This window comes from Amaranthus tricolor, chromosome 9 (assembly GCF_026212465.1).
Source record: "Amaranthus tricolor cultivar Red isolate AtriRed21 chromosome 9, ASM2621246v1, whole genome shotgun sequence".
NCBI classification, from domain to species: Eukaryota; Viridiplantae; Streptophyta; class Magnoliopsida; order Caryophyllales; family Amaranthaceae; genus Amaranthus; species Amaranthus tricolor.
In genome coordinates this window covers 26,503,140-26,526,354 of record NC_080055.1, presented here as the reverse complement: position 1 = coordinate 26,526,354, position 23,215 = coordinate 26,503,140, and the positions used below count along the sequence as shown (strand labels likewise).

Below are 23,215 nucleotides of genomic sequence, written 5' to 3'. Positions count from 1 at the left end.
TCACTATAATCAACTATTGTCATTTATCAAAAGTTCATGTGTGACTTTGCGAGTATAAAAAAAGACAAAATAAGAAAAAGTAAAACCCTTCATTAATTTCTTCACTCCCTCCCTCTACTCTATTCTACTCTACTCCACTGCTAGTTGACAGAGATCAGTAGTACCTAGAAGTAAGAGCCCTTCTTCCCCTACATAGCCAAATCATATTCAACCTACCCAAATTCAATGGCAATGTCCTTCATGATGGGTCTTAACTTCCTTCTCTTAGTAGCCATGGTTGCTACCAACCTTCTTTCTCTCTACCATCTTTCTTCCACAACTTCCTTCTTCCATCCTACTACTCCACCTCAATCTACCCATGTTCCTCATCACCTTCTTCAACAACTTCAAACCATACGCGCCACCATTAACCATCTCACGCGCCTCCAACCTTCTGATAAGAACCCACAACCTTCAAACTCCATTAATGCTCCACCTTCAGATCTTCTTACTTACGCCAAGTTTTCCCCTATTGCTTCTTCTTGTCATGATTACCCTGATCTTCTTCATCAGTACATGAATTATACACCCTTTTCTCTTTGTCCTAAAGATACCCATCTAGCTGAATCTTTGATTCTTCGTGGGTGTCATCCTTTACCCAGACGTCGTTGTTTTTCTCGTACCCCATCTAACCCTAGATTATCTTCTCCTGATTCTAATGTTATTTGGAGTTCTTACCCTTCTGCTACTTGTAGGAGCTTCAAATGTTTGAATCCTAAACTGGGTTTTGATCTAAATCTTGATTCAAATCAATTTTTAGCTTATAAATCTGAAGTTGATCTTACTATTCCTCAACTTTTGGATATTTCTAAAAAGGGTAATTCCGTTATTCGATTAGGGGTTGATATTGGAGGTGGGACTGGGAGCTTTGCAGCTAAGATGAAAGAAAGGAATGTTACCATTTTGACAACTACTATGAATTTAGGTGCACCTTACAGTGAATTCAACGCGCTTAGAGGTGTATTGTCATTGCACGCGCCACTACAACAGAGATTGCCTCTTTTCGACGGGGTTGTCGATTTGGTTCGATGTGGGCACGCCGTGAATAGGTGGATCCCTAAAGTGGTTATGGAGTTTTTGTTGTTTGATGTTGATAGAGTGTTGAGAGGTGGTGGGTATTTGTGGATTGATCATTTTTTTGGTAAAGGGGTTGATTTGGATAAGGTTTACAAACCATTGATTGATAAATTGGGGTATAAGATTGTTAAGTGGGCTACTGGGAATAAGAAGGATTCTAGTGGGATGAAGAATGGGGAGGTGTATTTGACTGCTTTGTTGCAGAAGCCAAAGTCTAGATGATCACAATGAAAAAAAGAAAGTTGGTTACTTTCTTTTTTCTTAATTTGGAGGTAAGAAAAAAAAAAACTTTTCTTTGATCTAATACTTTTATAGTAGTTATTGGTTACTTTGTTATTTGTATTTAGAGATGTTCATACCCGATCTAATTTCTGCATCCAATTTGACTCGATATAAAATAATAACTTGATATCAACTCAATGACATGAACACCTCTATTTGTATGAGCATCTTTTACTAGTAGTGGAATGATAGTGATACTTTCTGTTTGGCTATGTGATATATTCTTTTTTGGTCAACTATGATGATGGTAATGATGATGGAATTGGTAACTAGGATTAGTATGCTACTTTTAGTAGAACTTTGATAAATTGATGAATTGCTTTATTTCCCAATGATGGCAACAAGAACTACTTAGTATGGTTACATACTCCTATGTATCTTTGGATTTGCTACATTACGCAAATGGAAGCAAATCAAAGTAAGAGCTTTATGGGTCTAGCATCGCAAATTCAAAGAAAAGGAGGGAGTATCGTTGTAGATGTCTTGACCAATAAACAAAGTTTGACTTACCTGCAAGAGGTTGTTAGCTAAAGACTATTTGCACACAATCTGACCCGAGTTCAATTTAAAGTCTTCTGTGATTGCTGCTAGAGAGTAAAGATGATGGTGCAATGATTTTATTTATGCATTTTTTATATCAAATTGAGGTCATATATGAGAACTGATGCAACTTTCTTACAAAATTAAGTCTTCAGCCTTGGTGTTAATGGCTAGAGTATTAGATCCAGATAACATCAACTGATAAAGGGGCGGGGGAGGTTTTAAGCATGTTTAACATGTTCGAACGCATAGGGGGCCCTGAAAAATTAGGAGCATTAATATTAAATTATGTAGTCTATGTAAAGTGCTTAAAGATACAAAGTTCTTGGAAAAATATCATAAGTTTTGAAATTGCACGGGGCTTTTGAAGAATTTGTCAATTTTTGCTCCGCCTCTGATCAGGGGCTTAATTATTTTCCGTTCTTTGATGTTGGATGAGCTATGAAATAAAATAGGTTAGCAGGTGTATGCAGTGTGTGTGGATATGTCTTTAGATAATTTTCTTAAAAGTATTGAATTGTTCATCCTATGCAGAAAATAACTATAAGTGTGTTAGGAAAGAACCCTTTGCTTGATCATTTACTTATTTTCCATTAGGAAGTGTTTAGATATGGGGTTATTACCCGGAAGTTGGTGCAAATCACAAGTGTTGTTTTCTATTTACATGCTGGCTTCTGATTTAAAAGACAAAATATTGTGTATGAGTTCATTGGGATATAAGAGTCTAGAACCCTTTGCTCTTTTCTATTTATCTCAAATTTTGATTTTTGTTTGAGATAAATATGTCTTCCCAGCCTTAGGCGGGACTCATTGGGATGATGATGATGATGGTTTGAGATAATGTTGCATCTTCCAGAAATTAGGTGGGTGTTTTTCTTTTTGGCCTGGGGAGTTGTTTGAGTGGAGTGCTTGTATATAGTGTCAGTTCGTTCTTTTGGTATACAGAAATTAAAAGAAAGTTAAAATGTATAGATGAGATTAAAAGGAAGTGGTAGGTTAGAAATGATACAAATTAAGTAGGACGAACCAAAATAGCAAATGTTGCAATTTCAATGAGACAGAGGGAGTATGAAATTCACTTAAATATCCATACATACCCTTAGGTATGCTTGTTTGTGTTTTCTCCCTATTATTTTTGTAATCTAGTGTTGCACTAAGTTGATGTTCTTTCTTAACCTAATAATTGCCATGGTTATCTTGTTTAGGTTAATCAAATGTAGAATATTCAATTTATTACACGATTCCTCCGGTACTGCAAAGGTTCAGCTTCAACCGTGGATGCCAATTCGAAAAGTCGATGATATTGTTCCGCCATCTCCAAGCATTTGATTTCGAATATTCAAGAAAACATTCCACTGTAAGAAATTACGGACTCGAAATGTATGGTCTGCAGGACTCAACAATGTTCATTACTTGTATTTTATTGTCTTTTGGTATTGCTCAGATTTAGTTTAGGGCATTCTTATTCCTATTAAGCTCAGAAATAAATAGATAGTTTATGTTCAATACTTATTATGGAGGTCAAGCAAAAGAACTACATTATTCATGCATTTAACATTTTAATTTTTGAGTTAATTAATTATACTATTTTTCTTATTCTGTCCCCGATTTTTTAATTTTGAACATTTTTCATTTTGCTACATTTTCAATTTCGGTTATAATTTTACATTCTCCATAATCTTAGTTGTATTCGAGAGTTTTGTATTTTAGTTGTAATTGTGTAATATTTGTAGGTCTTTCCTCTTCTATTTCTCGGTTTCAATTGAGATTTTATTTGCGCCTCCTTTCTTTTTTGACAATATTTTTGAAAACGATCACAATAGAGATGTAAATTTCGGGTGAAGAACAAATCCTTCCATGAAAAACGATCACTTTACTCGAAATGTATGGCCTGCCGGACACATCAATGTTCACAAGAATACAACAAAAAAATACACTTCTAATGATTAACCAATTTGATCCCATACCACTTCACCCGAATAACAAATCGGAGTAAAAAACTACAACTTTTTCTATATATAGCTCACACACAACACGAGCGAACACGACATCGGTTAGGGATCGGAAAAAATACTCTTAAAAATTTGCTTCATAATTTTCTACACTGATGGGCTTTCTTCCCTCGTTCCGACTATGATCGACTTAATCTTGGCTATATGTAGCTTCATCAACTACAATTGCAGGAAACTACATTCCAAAGTTCCCTGATTCGGATCCATCCTAGCTAGCTTTCTGGTTCATCCATGTAACTGTATCGTAAAATGAATACTTGTTCCACGAATTAGGCCTACAAAACAAAAGCATTTTCCACGGTAATATATCGTTCATCAAAAGATTCTTGTTTGTTGTGCTAGATGCAGGGTTCTCTAAACGAAAGGAAATATTCGATCAATTTATAGGAGTATTAGCGTATGTCACTTACCGGTGAGCTAGGTATCAGGAGGAGGACAACAGCGAGAAAATACAAAGCAAAGGAAATAACAACACCAGCGATGAAATTATGCAACAAACGCCGGTTATCCTTCGTTGGAATGAATACACTCTTGAGTATGTTAGTCAGCTCAAATAGCCGATAGGAAACCTGCAGAAGTGAGAAGGTTAAATATTATAAATACGGATTTATGTCGATTACTAAAAAACGCAGAGTTTTGTTTACCAAAATATATATAGCAGTAGTAAGCATGAAGTTCAGCATTGGGAACTCTGGGATCAGAGAGAGAAGCCACTTGGGCTGTCCATTGGGCATATTTGATCTGCACATCGAAAATTTATGCAGTCAGGAAGAAGATATTTATACTCCGTCATAGTGCAAAAAGGTGACAACGGGAGTGATGCGGTTATCGTGAGGCCAAATATTGACAGAAAGCATGACATAAAGCGCGGGTTTTTTTACACCTTTACAACATGACCGATATGATGCAATGCGGCCTTGCTTTACACCAAGAAATCCGCCCACCTTCAATGAGAAAACCCTGTATTTCTTCACAAAGATTTGCTTCATTGATCGTGAGAGAAACACATAGTTAGTAGTAATCTGATCCCCAATGCACCTAATAAGAAACCCATCCTAATTCCAATAGTTCAAATCATCATCATCATATCTTACCCAATAGTTCAAATCACAACCCATAATTACCAAGACTAGTTGTTAAAGTCACAATGTGACCAAATAATACCTAAATCATCATCATCATCATCATCTCACTTAGTGCATCCCGCTCATTGGAAACTATGATCAAAGTCTAAGGAGAGAAGAAGGCGGCAACTCATACCCATAGGAGAGTGCGGCCAAAGAGTCCCTCGGCTCGAGACAACTCATACCTAATTGTTTTTTTATTAGTTATTTAACACTTTCAATCAATTGCCACAATTTTTATTTTCTCAAATCTCCACACCAAAAATAAAAGGGCAGTTTATGAATCAATTAACAAAAGTTACATTATAATAGAGATGATACCTTCACTTCAAAAAAAAAAAAAAAAAAAAGAGAAATGATACCTTAACCATATATGAAATTGAGCAATGTAAGTCTCCAAAGTGATCTTCCCAAGCCATCTGATGACAAAGAGGAAACATCTTACAAATAGCACCTCATTTCTCAAAATTTATCTTGAAATTAAAGGATGACTTGATCTAGTCAACAAGACCATAAAGTTTAGAGAAGACTTACGCAAAGAGAGTCAACGAATAATTACGCAGGTGTTGTGTGAAGTTGCGCAAGCATATGTATACACTAAAATCAAGGAAACGCACATCATAAGACAAAGGTATCCATGTCACCCAACGTTCAAAACAAGCAAGAAGACATGCGTATTGGCATACGTTATAGGAATCCATGATGTATATGGGTGAAACTTGTTGTATGTGATTTTATCCAGCTTATAAATGTATTCATACCACAAGTAACCAACCTGAAATAAATACCGAGAAACATCATACTGAGTTGTTTTTAAATAAAAACTAAAACTTTAAAACAACGAAAAAACCATCCAACTCACAGTTACTGCAACAGCAACTATTACAGTTTTGATTGCATTTCTCTTCTTCGGTTCAGATTCTTCTAACTTTTCCATGTATTTTTCAACCTGTAATAAAGCAATTATCACGTGTTTAAACCTTAAGCCTATGCACAGAAATATATTCTTACGAGAAATTCAAATATGGTTACCCTGAATTTCGGTTTTTCTACATGGTAGACAAACATTTTTTAAATCCACGTGGTGATGTTGGCGTTCCAACTTTTCCATGTCGTAGACAAAAGGGAAGTCTTTTTTGTTAATTTTATGCTATTTTTACCAAACGTAATGACATATTTTTCAAAAAACAAACGTTGTGATAACCCTAATTGACCACATATTTTGAAATCCAGTCAAAGTAAGTACTTAATTTAACCAAAATAATTTGTCAACCACATTGAAAAGTTGGAAGTTAAAGGTCACCACGTGGATTTAAAATCATTTGTGGAAAAGCCAAAAACTCAGGGCCACCACATGGAATTTCCCTATTCTAACTATCAACCAATAGAAAAAGCATCCTAGAAATTTACATTTGGATGGTAATACGCGTAGATCATTCCAATAATCCAGATGTAACGGTCAAGTCCAGATCTGAAATGCCATTCATGTATTCGAGGAAGATCGGGTTTTGCAGGATCAGTGTACCCTATTCCAAGGAGTCATAGTCACAGAAACTGAATCGTAAATTCAAAGAATTCAAGTATATCCTCTTCAAATGAATTCTTATCAGTCATGCAAGGGTAATGCAGAAAGGCAAAGCAACATACCTAAAAGGAATATGAAAGGACTCCAAATCAAGTCGAAAACTCCCGGGACTTCCCAAACTAGTATAACCACTAAAAAGCATGAAATAATCTTCACTGCCATCACCGCTGGTACTTCGTTGTACTTGTTGAATATACCGAGAGCGCCATACACCATAAGAGTAAAAAGTGTATGCATTGGACAAATGTAGTATAACATATAATCATTATTCAAAACAATGCAGCAGAACGCAACAAAGAAATTGAGACGCCACATCATCTGCGTGAAGGAAGAGAATTAGTTTAGAAAACTAGCTTAACAATAACGCGCAAACACTAATTCTATTTTATTTTGTTAAAAAAGATAAAGAACTGAAAATATATATCACCTGAGCAAAGCGGGCAAGACTGAAATCCTTCCTTATGTAGTAATAAGAAAAATTTCCAAAGCCAGTCATCCAAACATACGCAGCAATAAACACACGTATAGCATTATAGATCTCCACGGCAGCAAAATAATGATACATCAAGAACAAAACCTGCATTCTCAAACAGTATGTACGGCATTAGAAGACAGCTGAAAGAGCTAAACGTCATATTATATGAGGTTCTTGATAGGCAATGGCAGAACGATCTTGCGGGTAATCAGTCTACAGAGCAAATAAAAGGATGGTCATATTACTTTCTGTTTCTGATATTGAACCATACAAGAATCATTGTGCATCGTTACGACCAATCAAAAACACCCAACCATACAAGAAGTGGATCACTTACATTAGTCATGTAATGGGTTAAATCTAACTCCTTATGGGTACGATTCTCTTTTAAAAACAGAAATAATAAGAATCATATCGAGAATTTACTTGCCTGCATCCAACCCTTCCATTCCTCAGTCTGGTGTCGATTCAGATAAAGTATTGATTTCCCAGAAAAAGCTGACTTGTCTTGGTGTTTCTTGAGCGAAGTCATTGCTGAAACAATGATTAATAGCGCATAGAGAAACAAGAAAAGATCACGATTGTAATTCTGAAAAAAGGAAAGTACAAAGTTAATATTAGATAAAGTAAACATATACACCCAATATTAGATTAATCATAAAGTCTAAATGAAAACATAAAATTAAAAGCACATCAATGGCTTAAACTATAATATTAGAACAGGATTATGGTTATGTCGTCTAATAACAGCTTGAATGTTGAAAATAAATCTTGGATATTGTCAAAGTAGCAACTACAGTTAACCAGCATCAACTCCAAGCAAAATCTATCTTTTAAAGTACTAAAATATCGGACTCTCAGTTATAAACGTACTACATTGATCATTCACATAACAATCCATAGTATTCCATAATACCCAAGTTTTCTGAATAGCTAATAATTTATATACTTAACTTGATGTTATACGAGCAAATATGCAGTCAGTATATTGTAATTCTTCATATTTACCAGTCCCCAATATTGCCAACCAACCAACTTTTCTCTAATTAAAAATTCTAAAACATAATAGACACAAGGTAATTGGGATGATCCTTGCAATATATAACAATACCACCTCACATAATCTCAAACCCACCTTATTCACAATAAGTCCAAGTTACACCGCAGTCCACGTAGTGTCAATCTTAAGGAGCAAGGCTAGGGCAACCACATGCTAACCACACCTTACATGTATGTCATTTAACACAGCAATAAGCATCCTCAGTAGTCAGTGGTTAATACTTTTGCTTATAATTCCTTGTTTTCTTTAAAGTGGACCATTTTTGTTTATGGGAAATTTCTGAATGTGTGATGTATCTTTTTATGGATAACTTTTTGGACACAGATGAACTATACCTTATTCACACTAAGCCCGCCCTCATGGGGCCCACAGCTTCTTAGTCTTATATTCACATGGGCATTTTGGTACACTTACATTCTCTCTCATCATGCCTTTTTTGAATGCCCAAATGGTGCACTTAATTAACAGGGGAAATACTATCTAACACTGATAACTCATCTTTGTTAAACAGTTCCACTGAGCAAGCTAAATCCTGAGAGGTGTGTCCTGAATTCAGCACACTGAGCAGTAGCAACTTAAGAATCACACTTTAAAGGCTTAAATATTTAGAAATGAAAAGTACTTTTCTTCTTAAATTGTTATCGTGTAGAAAAAAATAAAGTACATCATATGACGGACCAGACATAATAATCAAGGGAAAATGTGTCTTTGAGATAAATGAATGGTACCTTGGTTGAATATCCGAGTATACTTGTCCGGTCACAGACATAAAAGTATACCAATAACATCCCGAACTCAGCCCTATCAGAATTCAAAACATCATTAGTGGAAAGAAAAAATTCACATGTGAAGCAGAAAAAAAGGAAAATGTATCAAAATTAAAAGAATGAGATATGACTTAGAGCTTTTTATGATGCTACTTCTTACATGGCTCTCAAGGTTGTTCGGTTCTCCATCAAATATGCCTCATCCATTGTCACAAACCTGATGAGCATCAAGGGGATTGTTACTTGTTAAAAGGGCAAAAAGCTTGAGAACCTTGGACCTAGATTCAAGGAAGCATAAGATTGAGAAAGTTGCCTTATCAAGTTTGACTTGATTGAAAAAGAAGCAGACTTTTGTGATGTTGTTTTCGAAAGGCCTCCTTCCATAAGTACTGTTCGGTCGTCTTCCTTAGCAACCTCATTTCCCAACTCAACAAGGTTATTATCGGAATGGCTGACATGATCAAAACACACGACCAATGGAAACACACGATTAATGGAAAACATATAAGATGGTGGCACTTTTAATCAGCACAAGTGAGAAAATCATAGGCGACTAAAAGATCTGGAAACAAAGTATAAAAACAGTATTCTAAAGACAGGAACTAGTTGCTATTCTTTCTTCAATAACTTAGAACTATGACCTTCCTGTGAATGAACAAAGACGATTGTAAAATGACACAGAAAATTGAGACAGAGAGTCACAAATCTCTGAGAGTCAAAAGCCTCTTCGGCACCCATAAACATAGGCAACGATTTAAGCTGAAGTGTGCGATTCCTCTACCAAACTACAAGAAAAGCAGCCTCTAGCTGATATGCCTAAGATAATATCAAGGGCTCCCAAAATCACACTACAAGTGCAAGTAAATCTTTGATTATTGATTATGTCGGAGAATGATTATTTGATTTACTAATCAACAATCATAGATATGAAGGTGGCATCTGAAAGTTTGTATGCATTCGCAGAGATACTGACACTCTAAGCAACTTAAAAACAAACGATAAAAATATAAGTGATTAGTCTTATTACTAGAGCCTAGAATTATGTTGAATATTGATTATTTGATTTACAAATCAACATTCAACATTCATAAATATAAAGGCGGCATCTGGAAATAGGTGTGCATTCGCACAGATACTGACACTTTACACAACTAAAAAAACAAATGAAAAAAATACATGAATAATCTTATGCAAATCCGTCAGAGATCAGACACCGTAGACTATGATATAAACACAGCATAGTTTTGTTTCTTACAGCAGAAACTCGAAGAAGAGACACTTACACTTTTGAGAGAGATGAAGACTTCTTGTACTCCAAAATCTCAGAGTAGACCCAAGCAACCAAAGTTGGAATAAATCCAAGCAGAAATGATATCTGCAATTTCAACAGTAGAGCTCCATTAATCCAGACACATAACAAGAAACTCGTGATAGGAAAAGAATCGTATCCCGATGAAATATGCATTTTCAATACAGCTATGAAGGACTAGTCGCCCATTTTTGAAACTCAAAGGAAATTAAGAGGAAACATTCGTTAAAACCCAACAAGGATATTTGATGTCACAATAATTTTTTATTAGAAAATGATTGTATCTTTCATTCAAAAAAAACCATTCTACTTAGTTACTTATATTTGCAAATAATAAACAAAAGCATTTCAGATGTCCAAGAAATTAACTTTTTTTTTGTTTTGTGTTTCCATAATCATTCATTGTATGGAATTGTGATCTTTGAGAATTAAATAATAAGAATCAAATCCATCACTTTTGGTGATTTATTGTTTTATATCACCTTTTTGGTTCCCACACAACATGAATTTTGATACATAATAATGGAATGGTTTACCTTTATTCACTTGCATTTTTGCAAGTAATTACGAGAACTTAAAATATTCAAATAATTAAAAATAAAAGAAATTAAAAAAAGAGGAGAGTAAAGCGAATAATAACTAACAACTTCATCCTTATTTGAAATTAGCATTACATTTTTGTTCATCAATCAAAGATGCACTTGCACTGATGATCGCAATTACTTTCGTGGTCAATGCAATGGTTTCAAGGTTGTCGTGGCTTATATTGTAGGCACAAAACCCTCAAAAACATTAACAAAAAATGAAATGAGATGATGCGTCCGATGATTTGCACTATGGTTAGACAAAAAACATTAAGCGATACCAAATGAGTTCAGTACAGCAGCTAGCATTGGATAACAATAAATATTCAAAAAGTTTTCGCTTAAAAACTCATTTCAAAACCTCGAATTGAATTGGTCTCATGTTTTAGATCACCAAAGATTACCAAAAGTACATTGCTCTGGTCAAACCGTATGCCTCTGAAAGAGAAACTTTAAAGTGAACCCAATTCAAAGACCACTCTCACATATAGTGTGACATGACCCCAAAATCACAAGCATCTAAGACATTTACAGGCATAAACACCTAAAAAGCATCCATTTCAAAAATATATTGGTGCAGTATTTGCCGATTTTAGATTTCAAACACACTTATCAAAGTATGCATAGAAAACATAGAAGGAAACATCGTGATCATTCATTCGGATCAATTATTATATCTGCAGCAACCACTCGGTCAAACTGTTTACATTGCCCCGATTTCCAACTAATCATTCCATTATCCAAGAGTCATCAATGTTACAAGGGATTGATGAAGGTTCTTTCCAAACAGAAAGTTAGAATCAAGATTCTAGGTATCACTCAATGCCTGCTAAACAAAAACCGATTCCCTCATCAACCACCACAATCAACATACAAATCCAATAGATGCAACCACAACAAAATGCAAAAGTTAATCCCAAAAGATGGAGACGGGTACGCATTGAATCGATGCAACCGCAACAAATAGAAACCTTAATCCAAAAGATGAAGTCGGGTACATGAACCAGCTCAACTTATAAATTATGCAACCCACATTAGTATACTAAATGATAATTGGCATTTTAAAAAATGCAAGTAAGATCATTATCTCATAGGATCTATAATCTATGATCAGGTATTGGGAATAAATGAAAGTAAGATAACGACTAATTATCATAGATTCATAGTAGAATATACCTGTCCGGGCGTAGTAGGCCCAGAATTCACCATTTCGACTCTTCCCACTGATCAACTCAATCACACACTGCAAACAATTCAAAAGTGCACAAATCAATCAAACCAAATCATGAAAATCACCAAAATCAATCAGATCAAATTCAAAACCCAAAAAATTAGTACCCAGAAAAGGAGAAATTATAGAAGGGAGAACCGCGAAAAACAAATGTAGATTGATGGGCTTGAGTCAACTAAGACTGTATTAAATACAGATTGAACCCTAAAAAACCCCCCAAATTTTGAAATGAAAAAAATGCCCAAAATAGATTTGTGGGTATTGTCTTAAAGAGTCGACTGTTGCTTAAAGGATAGAAAAAGTGTCGGAGGAAACGTCAAAATCAAAAACTGATGATGGGTTTAGCTAATTTCTTCTCTAATACTCCGCCATTGATGTCGTAATCAGCAGATTTGTGAGGTTTGGTGATGAACAATAAAAATTTGGTTGGTGGGTAATTTAGATGTCGGTTTATTGTATTGAAAATATTCTTTATCTTCTACAATTACTGTAATAAAATAGTTAAATGGCAATTAATGTTTGAGTAAATCTGAAATAATTAATAATCCAAGAAGCATTGAATGAATTGGGTATTTCAAATGTGATTTGAATACTTGAGCTGAATGATGATTGATGGGTGAAATTTGGGAATCGAGATCAGAAGATGAATTATTTATTGGAAAAAGTTTGTTGATCCATTAGTAATTCATTGGATCATTAATCTGCTGTGAATTAATTAATAAATTTAGGGACTGTTATTATAAATTAATAATTAGAAATGGTGGAATTACAGGATCAACTAACATGACTAATCTTGTACGGCTGCTTCATCACTGACTATATTATTTCACTATCCAAGTAGATATTCTTTTTTTGAGGGAAATTATTACTAAGTTGTTAAATGTAGAGGTTATTGTAACATCGAAAATCATAGGTTAGATTAGCGGATTTCGTTTTACACCTATAAGGTTATGAAATAGATTTGATTCTTACTATTTATAAAAATGATCAATTTTATCTGTTTTGTTAGTAGGGATTATGTGATACTCTGATTGAGCTTTAAAAGATTGATAGACTATTCATATCAATAAGGGTCAAGATGCATTTTCTTTTCAACAAGCTCATGTTAAGCGCTGCAATGTTAAGTATGCTTGTTAGGAAGAAATCTTAAAATGAGTAACTTTTGACAATTTTTTTGGATGCACACTAGCGACACAAAATGCATTGAAAAAATATATATTGACTTATGAGTCTAGTCTACAATCTACTTGTGTAGCCATCCAATGGCAATGGGGTCAAGGTGTTACAAATTTTCTAATCTACACGAATAAAAAATAAATTTTATCCAAGTGGAGTACTTTTGTTGAGGGAAACTACTATAAGTTGTTAATAATAAAGGTTACAAGTAATGCGTTCCTCCTTTCAATTTGCATCACAATAACCAGACTTTAATTTACGTAATATAATAAATTGAAGGAACAAAAGAGTAATTAATAGGCGATATGTGTTTAATAGTTACTTAACGTGTCCAATTTTTATTACTAGTTGTTTTTGTAAAGAGTCAATCTTCCAAATAAAACAAAGTAATACATAAAAATAATACCTGGAATAGTTATATTATTAATTTTTTTGTCAAAGCAATGCTTTAATAAATCAAAATTTCAACATTAGGGTTGATAAATAATAAATTATCGATCCATGGTCCACAAAGGTTGGGGATTTTTAAAGAAAATACTTGCAATACAAACACATATAATTGTTGACAATACATCATCGCTTTAATTTAGAAATTTTATAATATTTGCCTCAAACTCAAAACATTAAAGTGATAAAATTGTTAGCAGTTCTATATTGATCATTTTCAAAGAAAAATCTGCTTTACGAAACCCAAAATATACGTATACATATATAAAACATGCATATAGCACCAACTCTATACAAAACAACCAACTCACGACTCAACTCATACAAACAATCATGATTTATAAATATGATTCAACAATGTGAATAATACATAAATATTTAATTAACATGACAAAACAACATTTAAAATATAAAACTACAAACATGAAGTATTCAAAAATAAATAAAACAACTTTTATACTTCATTACATAAATTAAAAACAAAGAAATAATGAGAAAAACTATAACAATTCCTATTATATATGGAAGTAACAGTTTTAATTTAATACATAACAGTTTTAATTTAATACATAACAATTCCTAATTTAGAACTACGTGTGAACTATAAATAAACTCATTGGCCAAAATAATCATAGTGAATTACATACCATAACTTATATACTATACCATATCATCATATCCATTAAATTTCACTCAGACTTCGAAAGTAAATAACATACAAACTATACTCATACCCCCTCGAAAGATAAGACATGAAGAAAACTCATTTTAAGTGAATATCCTTCATGTAGAACCATTTAGACGTACGTATGTAACATGTTCGATTGTATAACGTCTTCAAAAATAAAGGGTCTTCAATATTAAACAATACATGATATATATTCTCGAGTATATTAAGATGGATCAGGTGAGGTTTTGATATAAAAACAATACAGACCCTCAAATATAGATTGAAAACTCGTATAATTATTTGCCGGTTTTTGGTCCGCGCCCATAAAAACTAAGGCTCTTGTTTAAGGAGAAAAGGAGGGACCACATCTTGGAGAAGCCCATAGTCATCATTATTGAGCAATTGTTGATGTTGTTGTTGTTGAGGAAAGTGTGAAAAAGAAGAAACACCGCCGGCGACGGCGATACTGGGCCCACCATGGCCAAGTTGAGCTAGCAGTTCAAGAGGGAGATTGGGGTGTGATGCTGGTGGTGCAGACGACGGAGCAAACATGGTGTATTGAGGGAGGAGTGCAGCTGCATGGCCGCGTAGTGTGGCGGGGACTGGGTGGTTGTGCTTGCCTTCATAGGTTGTGATTACTGTCGTTGGATCTTGGAATGATCTCTCTACTCTTTTCTTTACTGTGCATTTTTGTGTGGTGCACCTGTAATAGCTCCTGAAATAATATTTACCCTTTATGTTTATTATTATGTTATGAATGATAGCAAAATATAAAGCTTAATTACCATATGAGATATCAGACTTGAGCAAAAAAAAGCAAATAATGTTTACGGGTGAACCATGCGAACTTGTTATTTTCTAACAAAAAAAGTGTTATTATTAGTTTTTTGGTGTAATTTTTATGGTTGAAAAGTAATTTTTCAACTATAAAAATTCTATAAAACAAATAATGCAACTTTTTTGCCAGAAAGTAAGAAAGTAATAAGTGCGCACATCTCACCTGAACTTTTCCATACATATATATATATATGAAAATTAAAACTAATACAAAGTGATCAATTCATCAAATTATATAGGAGCCAATTAAATATGTTTAACTTAATGGTTGAAAGCTCTAAATATATTACTCAATTATGCTCTGATCATACGAGAGTTACTTGATTTGAATGTGTAATTGCATAGCGAATATATCCATATTTGATACTAAATATTTCATATGAAATAAAAGATGAATAAGATTTATAATAAAGTATATAATATTATTAGGGATAAAAATCAGAATTAAATTCAAGCTTATAGTAGAGTTTGGATTATTTGATATAGTATTAGAAGTCGATTCGAGATGATTAATGCAATTGGTATTATTTTCATTAATTTACTATGTTTCTTTAGCCTTGTTTTGAGTTTTCAATGACAGAAAAACGCTATTTATCTATCATGAACCCTAATTTTGAGTTATCCATGAGAAATACTAATTCATTACATTACTCTTGAAAAAACATTTGGTGAACATATTGTTTAAAAATATTTAAAAATTAATAAATTTTTGTATGAGACGATTTCATTGTGAGATGTACCTGGGTTAAAGTGCCCAACAAATATAAATAATCAGCATATAGACTTTTTATTTTAAACTTGTCTCACCGAGAGACGATCCTCACAGGAGTTATGGATGAAATTTAGATTTCTTATAACTACTACGAACTTGTTTGGGAAATAAAAATGACAATGGCAATTAGCTAGGGAACCTAAAAATGAAATAAAATAGTACTTGTGCGGGTAGTTATTAACAGTTTGAGTATTAGTAGCGGTGTTAATATATAATTGTTAGAGTATAATTTGTTTAAAAAGTGCAAAGAAATTCCTAAATGCTATTTATGATGTTAAAATACTATAAGTCTTAAAAATCTAAAAGCGACTACTTTTACCACTAAATGCTACTTAAACAGCTACTTTACCAGACAATAACATTTTTATAAAATAAGAGTTTAAACTGATTAAACAATTAACAACTATCTAAACTGATACTGTGAACACACCCATAACCTAGAAATTGTAAGTTTACACTATAATAGTTTGTCTTACTTCAACCAAATAAAATTTTAATTAATATAAATTTGAATCTAGCTATTCAAGTTAATTTAAATTTCTTGATATGTAAAAGTTTACAATTAGGTCTAATGAGTTGATCAAGATAGGTCAAAATTATGAAAATTAGGAAAAGAAATGAGGTTTGCCTAACACACTTTATAATAATGGAGGATAACAAGTTAAAAAGTAAAATTATTAGGTATTAGAAAAAAAAAACACTTAAAATGAGTATAATTAAATGCATGTATACAAAATACATAACTATCAATCACCCAATATCCATTAATTTGTTTAAAATAAATTAACTCATGGATAAATTATGTTTGAACACGATAGCTACTCATAATCAATCATAGGTTTGCCTAAATTCAAAATATACAGCGCCCAAGTAATTCTCACACGGAACTATCTACCCTTTTTAGCCAAATTTAATGATATACTTGTTGCATTAAAGTAGTGATACTATTCCCCTTTAATTTTATTTTTGGTAATTTGGAGTCGTATGTAAGAAATAATATAGTCATATGAAATTTTATTTTAATTTTTACAAAACCTAATTTTTTAAATATGTAATTTTCGTAATTTTTCATTTGTCCAGATAAAGATATTTAATATTAAAAATCAAAATATTCATTGAATTACATGTTAAAAGGCATGTAGCAAATATTAAATAACGAAGAAAGTAATTCGATAAGAATCATAAGTTACTTTAGTGATGGAGTGTTATCTTTTTATCCTTGTAACACATTTAATTCTCATGGATCCCATTTTGTTGGGACTCTATAGCATATCTCAAATAAAAAAATGATATAATATGACGGTTTGATTTAAAAGGAAAAATTTGTTTTAAGAGAATATGTATATTTACAAAAAACTTCCTCCTCTGTTACTATGAAATAACACCTCTTTTTATTAAGTGTCATACTATTTAGAGAATATGACAAACACAAGCAAATTAAGTAATGAGTTTACATGCTAATGTTTGAATTTTTCCTTTCATGATTATAGCTATGTTTTATAAATCTTAACCCCTCGATTAGTTATATTCTGATTTTTTGGTCCACCCTTACTTTAAATATAACTTTGTCGTGGTTTATGTATAAATGCGATTTAAAAAATTGGAATGTGAGTATTGCAAAAAAAAAAAAAAAAATAGTACAAAATAAGTGAGATAAACTTAAATAAAATTAAGTAACAAATTAATAACGATGAATAAGGGAGAGTATTCATCAACAGAAAATTCAATGCATTTTATTATTTTGTTTTTTAATAGAAAATTATATTAAGATAAGAAACATAAAATGGAGATGTTGAAGATAATGCTAAAATTGATTTTAATTTTGGAAAATATTATAAAACAATTAAAACTATGAAAATATAACTTTTTATATTTTTTGACAAATCAAATAATAAATAGCAAGAAATAGATTTATATTTATTCTATTTTTTAGAATTAAAATTCTGTTATTATAGTTATTGTATTTATATTTTCGTTCAAATATAAATTTTTCTCTAAACCAAACACCTACAAGCTACAACTACAAATAAATATCTCATGTTTGGTTTCTCATTTTCTTTTCAAATTAAACACGTGGAAACAGTGAAGCAACACATTAATTTGAGAATGTAATTAAAACTACAATAAAAAATACAATGTGAATTCTCATCCAAGTATTTTGACTTTGACTTAGAGAATTATATTTATTATTTTATTCAAATCAATTCTTTTTATTTACTTTTTTTCTAATTATTTTATTTATTTTCTTTGATTACTTATTCTTTTGCATAAAATTCTTGGTAATTAGTAGTAGACAGCACCTTTAAAATTAAAGCTATGCACTTCCATTAATAAAAACTCAAATGTAATTTATTATTATAGTATGTGAACTTAAGACTAAATATTCATATTTTGTTACCAATTCATCAGCTTTTATAATTTGAGGTAGCTTAGAGAATCTATACACATAAATTGAATTTCTTTTGTCATAAACAAGAAAGAAAAAGAGTTTAAACACTAAGCCAAATGGTCAATCTATAATACTCACTAATTCGTCCACTTCAAGAATAATTTTTTTTTTTTTTTTTTTTGAAAAATTATAGATACAACCTTTTCTTAATGAAATCCCATTGATTGATATTGGATTTTATTTTATTAAGGCTTGAATTTGGGATTTAGTATCTACAATATGATACGTTAGTTTTTATCAATTATATATATATATATATATATATATATATATATATATATATATATATATACATACATATATATATATATACATACATATATATATATATACATACATATATATATATACATACATATATATATATATACATACATATATATATATATACATACATATATATATATATACATACATATATATATATATATATATATATATATATATATATATATATATATATATATATATATATACAAATATCTATATATATATACATACATATATATATATACATACATATATATATATACATACATATATATATATATACATACATACATACATATATATATATATATATATATATATATATATATATATATATATATATATATATATATATATATATATATATATATATATATATATGTGGAGGTTTATGACTTGTTCAGTATTATTGTGATTTTGTGTGTTTTGGTATTTAATTTTCAAAGTCATAATATAGGTTCTATAATGAACAAAAAAAATTAGTTAAATGTATAGTAAACATAATAATTTTGAAAAAAGACGACTAAAATGTGAAAATTATTTTTTCTAATTTTTATTTTTGTTTTTATTTTTTTTTCATAAAAACTGAAAACCAAAAACAAAATATTATAACATGGACTAAATAGTAACTTACCAAAAACATAAGTATTAACAGCCCGTTTGATAATTGAATTTAAATAGCAGGCCGGAAAAAGTAATAAATTAAATTAAGTGCAATTTTAGTAGTAAATCTCTTGGTAAATTTAATGGTCGTGCTTGTTAACTTAGCTTATTATAAATTAAATGACCTAAAATTAAGGTAAAAAAAACATATCCTTCTAGACATCTTTAACTTTGCAGTTTTATTATGATAAGAATAGTTGATAAATATTGATGATGAAAAAATTTTAAACACAAAGATATTTTAAAAGGAATAAGATGAATTATAATCAATAAAGTACTTAATTAATTAACTAAATTAATTTTTTTGGGTATAAGGTAGGTTAAAGGGATGATGACTTGAGAATGAAGCAAAATTCGAACAATTTATCCTGAGAATTATAGTACATACACAAAACCCTATTTTTAATTAATTACATTCAACTAAAAAAATCAAATTGTAAACCTAGCTAGCTAGTACTCCTTTATATGAGTTGTCTGCTTGTACATGAATAACTTGGAACACAAACTCAATTATAACTTGACCTTCTTTTTATTATTATTATTATTATTATTATTATTATTATTATTATTATTATTATTATTATTATTATTATTATTATTATTATTATTCGAGGCAAAGAAATGAATAGCTGACAATCAATTCCATGATTTTATCAGAAAATTAGCGTATTTACTCAAACTCGAATCTCAAACTTGCCCTACTTCATCATTAGCTTATTTATTTATTTATTTATTTATTTGTTTATTGTATGTATTTCCTCCCTTTTAAATTACTTGCAACATTGGAGATATTTACATTATTTATTTATTTTTCTAATTTGCAATTAATTTGTAATCTATAATAAATTAAAACATAATCAAGTGGGATCTTGTTTGATTCGTCTCGATATAATAGTTATTAATATTAATTTTAACAATTTTTTCCTACATAATTAGAGATATTAAGAATTAAATTAGTGTATTAAACTACATAAAAAAGTAAATATTATAAATATTCTGAAACAGAACAAGTATATAATTACATCCTTTTTAGAATACTTACAATAATGGTGCATGGTACATGGAGTACTATGACTAAAACTCATGTGATGTGAAATCTGAAAACGCGTTTTAATAGCAGCTGCACATTTTGAAACTACTAATATTTGATGCACAAATTCAGCTGAACAAAGCTTTGGATGATTCTTAGATTTTTCTTTTTATATTTTGTTTTAATTATATACACAATAAAAATAGAGGAATTTAACCCAAATAAACAGTTATTAATCACGAAAATTATGTGTTGGCTTAGCAGTTAAAAACTTTCTTTTTTACATCATCATGATAAAAATTTATTTTTCTCTGCCTAAGAAAATGATTAATTTCAATCCGTTGGAAAATATAATAAAAATGAACTAAAATTTTAATAATAAATATCATTGAAAATATATATATATATATATCTTTCTTTATGGAAAGTATAAACTAGGACTCTCAATAACAAAGTTACTAAATGTGCATCTCAAACACGAAAATACAAGCAAGAAAAATATTTTCTTTGTCAATTAAATTTCTATTTTTTATTTGTCGATAAGAAATAATCCATAAGTCGTAATAAAAAAAATGAGTATTAATCACATAAAAGTAAAATTACGTACCTAGGATAAGGACTATTCTTTACAGCTTTTTGCCCATATTTTCTCCATCTATATCCATCTTCAAGATGATCCACTTCACTCCTTGTAACAAATGCATATCTTGCTTCCCTTTGCTTCTTCTCCCCCTTTTTTTTTCCTCCTTTATTATTACTATTATTACTATTCCTGTTTATTCATCAATAAATCATGATTATAAATTTTATGATATAAGATATCATGAGCCTACAGCCATCAAACTGATGGTTGTAGCACTGTAATGTCATATACTTTAACAATATATTTACTCTGATATCATGTTAAAAAAATAAGTTGAATCAAAAGCTGATATGTTATATACTTTATCACTATTACAACCGACTATATAAATAAAGCAAATTAACATGCAAAATTATCGTATACCTATCAACAACTATTTAAAGAAATATGTATGATTTATTATATAAAAAAACAAAAGGAATAATGTATGGTATTTATTAAACTCATCTAAGTGACCCATGCTTAATAATTCATGATGATGGGAACAAATATGAATGGTCCAAACTCCAAAGGTAGACTATAAAACATGAAATTTGTTTAAAATCAACTAATATTGTTTACTTTTGAACGGGTCATGATCAATATAGATCATGTATGTACTACTACTAGCAAATTATTGACGTTATTATTTGTCAAAGATGATTTCCACTTCTCAATTCTTGTTCCAATATTTACTTATATTTCGATCTAGGGTTCAAATGATGAAAAGGTTATAGTATTTTATTAATTGAAAGCAAGTATTTTTAGACTATCAAATTAAGTTTTTTGTTATAGAAGTCAGGGTGACAAAAGCTCGTAGGTTAATTCGAACCTCATTTTGTTTATCACAGTAAGGCTAAAAAATCCCCTGCAGAGGTGAATCAAATTAAACTAATCTTGTATATAGGTAATGGAAATCGAACACTTTTTACAAAAGTGAAAAGGAAAGTCTTTAATTATTTGACCTACCCATAATCCTCACAAGTTTTCGAATTTTAATTACTCCTTATTTCAAATGGACTTTTTAACACTATGTATGAAGAAGGTTTGTGTTTTATCCTTATATTTGACCTAAAAAATGACTCAAATAAAGGCTCAAGAGCGCGTGAAATAAAATATAACATATATTTTGAGATTTTAACGATAAACTTAAATCGGACCATTTACAACTATATATTATCTTTTAAAATTATCCCGGGCTCTTAATGAAAACATACAATACTATAGTTGATCTTATCATCAATATATCAATATGAATATCAAAATGATAAAAAATAACATAAGTTTTATTCAATTCTAGTAGCATATAATATATACATAGTTGGTCGGTCATACCACTAATTACGGAATTAATCACAAATATATCCTATTCAACTTAATTTATTAAATAATTAAGCTCATCTTATATAAGACCGTCTCATCACAAACGAGTCTATAAAATTATAAGTAATCACGATTAATAGATTAAATATACATGGGTCAGTGTAATAGAGATAATTTCACCATTTCAGGGTCGTATTTAAAAATTTGTGTAAATAATAAATTATGCAAGACTATTAGTTATGTACTTACACTTTCTTAGACTCATCATCTCCACCATGATTATCATCACATATAGATTGACGCTTCTCACCTTTCCTAGCCATAGAACCAACATCCGAACCTCCAGCTTCCGTAGAGGAAGAAGAAATGGAGGAATTCGGTGTGTCGGGAATCTCCGCACTTCTAATGGCAGTCGCATCTTTTGCGGCTGCCATTGGCGGAGTTTCATCCCCGCCACGCCCAAGACCACCATCGACAACCGAGGACAAAACTTCTGAAGAAGTTGGAGAAAATTTAGGGTAATCTAAACAAGATCCATGCATAAATTCATTAAAGTTATAAGAATTAGTGTTATTTTGTAGGGTTGAATTAGGGTTATTAGAGAAAGTGAAGAAATTAGAGTTATCTAAGAAAGCTTGTGGATCTTCATTGATTAGTGATAATAATGAAAAATTATCATTGTTAATAAGGTGATTATAAGGGTAATTATGATAGTTTTTGGGTTCATTAGACATGGAAGCTAGCTAAATAATTAATTAGATTAAGGAAAGTGAGGAGTAGAAGAGAGAAAAATGAGGGTTTGACTAGAAATATTATGTTTGGTGAAGGGATGTAATGGAAGGGTAAGGATAGCCAAAACTTTATAAGGAAG

The 23,215-nt window shown here is 30.9% G+C and overlaps 3 protein-coding genes across 3 annotated transcripts; 1 reads left to right on the top strand and 2 right to left on the bottom strand.

The window, feature by feature from the left end:
• Positions 1 to 74: 74 nt before the first annotated feature.
• On the top strand, positions 75 to 3,532 carry LOC130823610 (probable methyltransferase At1g29790). The gene is made up of 2 exons (XM_057688288.1): positions 75 to 1,388; positions 3,144 to 3,532. Exon 1 carries the CDS (start codon positions 226 to 228, stop codon positions 1,336 to 1,338), a length of 1,113 nt encoding a protein of 370 aa, XP_057544271.1. The 5' UTR covers positions 75 to 225; the 3' UTR covers positions 1,339 to 1,388; positions 3,144 to 3,532.
• A 259-nt stretch (positions 3,533 to 3,791) lies between these two features.
• LOC130823609 (protein REDUCED WALL ACETYLATION 3-like) lies at positions 3,792 to 12,805 on the bottom strand. Its single transcript, XM_057688287.1, has 17 exons — positions 12,193 to 12,805; positions 12,031 to 12,097; positions 10,245 to 10,336; positions 9,275 to 9,412; positions 9,122 to 9,178; positions 8,923 to 8,995; positions 7,565 to 7,723; positions 7,087 to 7,236; positions 6,722 to 6,977; positions 6,485 to 6,600; positions 5,937 to 6,023; positions 5,761 to 5,849; positions 5,609 to 5,671; positions 5,437 to 5,493; positions 4,595 to 4,691; positions 4,361 to 4,519; positions 3,792 to 4,225 (listed from the first exon to the last, which is right to left on the bottom strand). Exons 2-17 carry the CDS (start codon positions 12,061 to 12,063, stop codon positions 4,220 to 4,222), a joined length of 1,632 nt encoding a protein of 543 aa, XP_057544270.1. The 5' UTR covers positions 12,064 to 12,097; positions 12,193 to 12,805; the 3' UTR covers positions 3,792 to 4,219.
• A 1,430-nt stretch (positions 12,806 to 14,235) lies between these two features.
• Positions 14,236 to 23,200, bottom strand: LOC130824192 (WRKY transcription factor 71-like). The gene is made up of 3 exons (XM_057689090.1): positions 22,594 to 23,200; positions 21,007 to 21,171; positions 14,236 to 15,093 (listed from the first exon to the last, which is right to left on the bottom strand). The coding sequence occupies exons 1-3, from the start codon at positions 23,076 to 23,078 to the stop codon at positions 14,709 to 14,711; spliced, it is 1,035 nt and encodes a 344-aa protein (XP_057545073.1). The 5' UTR covers positions 23,079 to 23,200; the 3' UTR covers positions 14,236 to 14,708.
• Between the last annotated feature and the right edge of the window lie 15 nt (positions 23,201 to 23,215).

Coding starts and splice junctions, on each gene's coding strand:
- LOC130823610 (XM_057688288.1), top strand. CDS start 226: ATGGCAATGTCCTTCATGATGGGTCTTAACTTCCTTCTCTTAGTAGCC.
- LOC130823609 (XM_057688287.1), bottom strand. CDS start 12,063: ATGGTGAATTCTGGGCCTACTACGCCCGGACAG. Junction 9,413..10,244: donor TCTTCATCTCTCTCAAAAGT/GTAAGTGTCTCT, acceptor TGATCATGTCAG/CCATTCCGATAATAACCTTG. Junction 8,996..9,121: donor CGAACAACCTTGAGAGCCAT/GTAAGAAGTAGC, acceptor GAATTCTGATAG/GGCTGAGTTCGGGATGTTAT.
- LOC130824192 (XM_057689090.1), bottom strand. CDS start 23,078: ATGTCTAATGAACCCAAAAACTATCATAATTACCCTTATAATCACCTT. Junction 21,172..22,593: donor GATGATGAGTCTAAGAAAGT/GTAAGTACATAA, acceptor ATGAATAAACAG/GAATAGTAATAATAGTAATA. Junction 15,094..21,006: donor AAGAATAGTCCTTATCCTAG/GTACGTAATTTT, acceptor ATATTATTTCAG/GAGCTATTACAGGTGCACCA.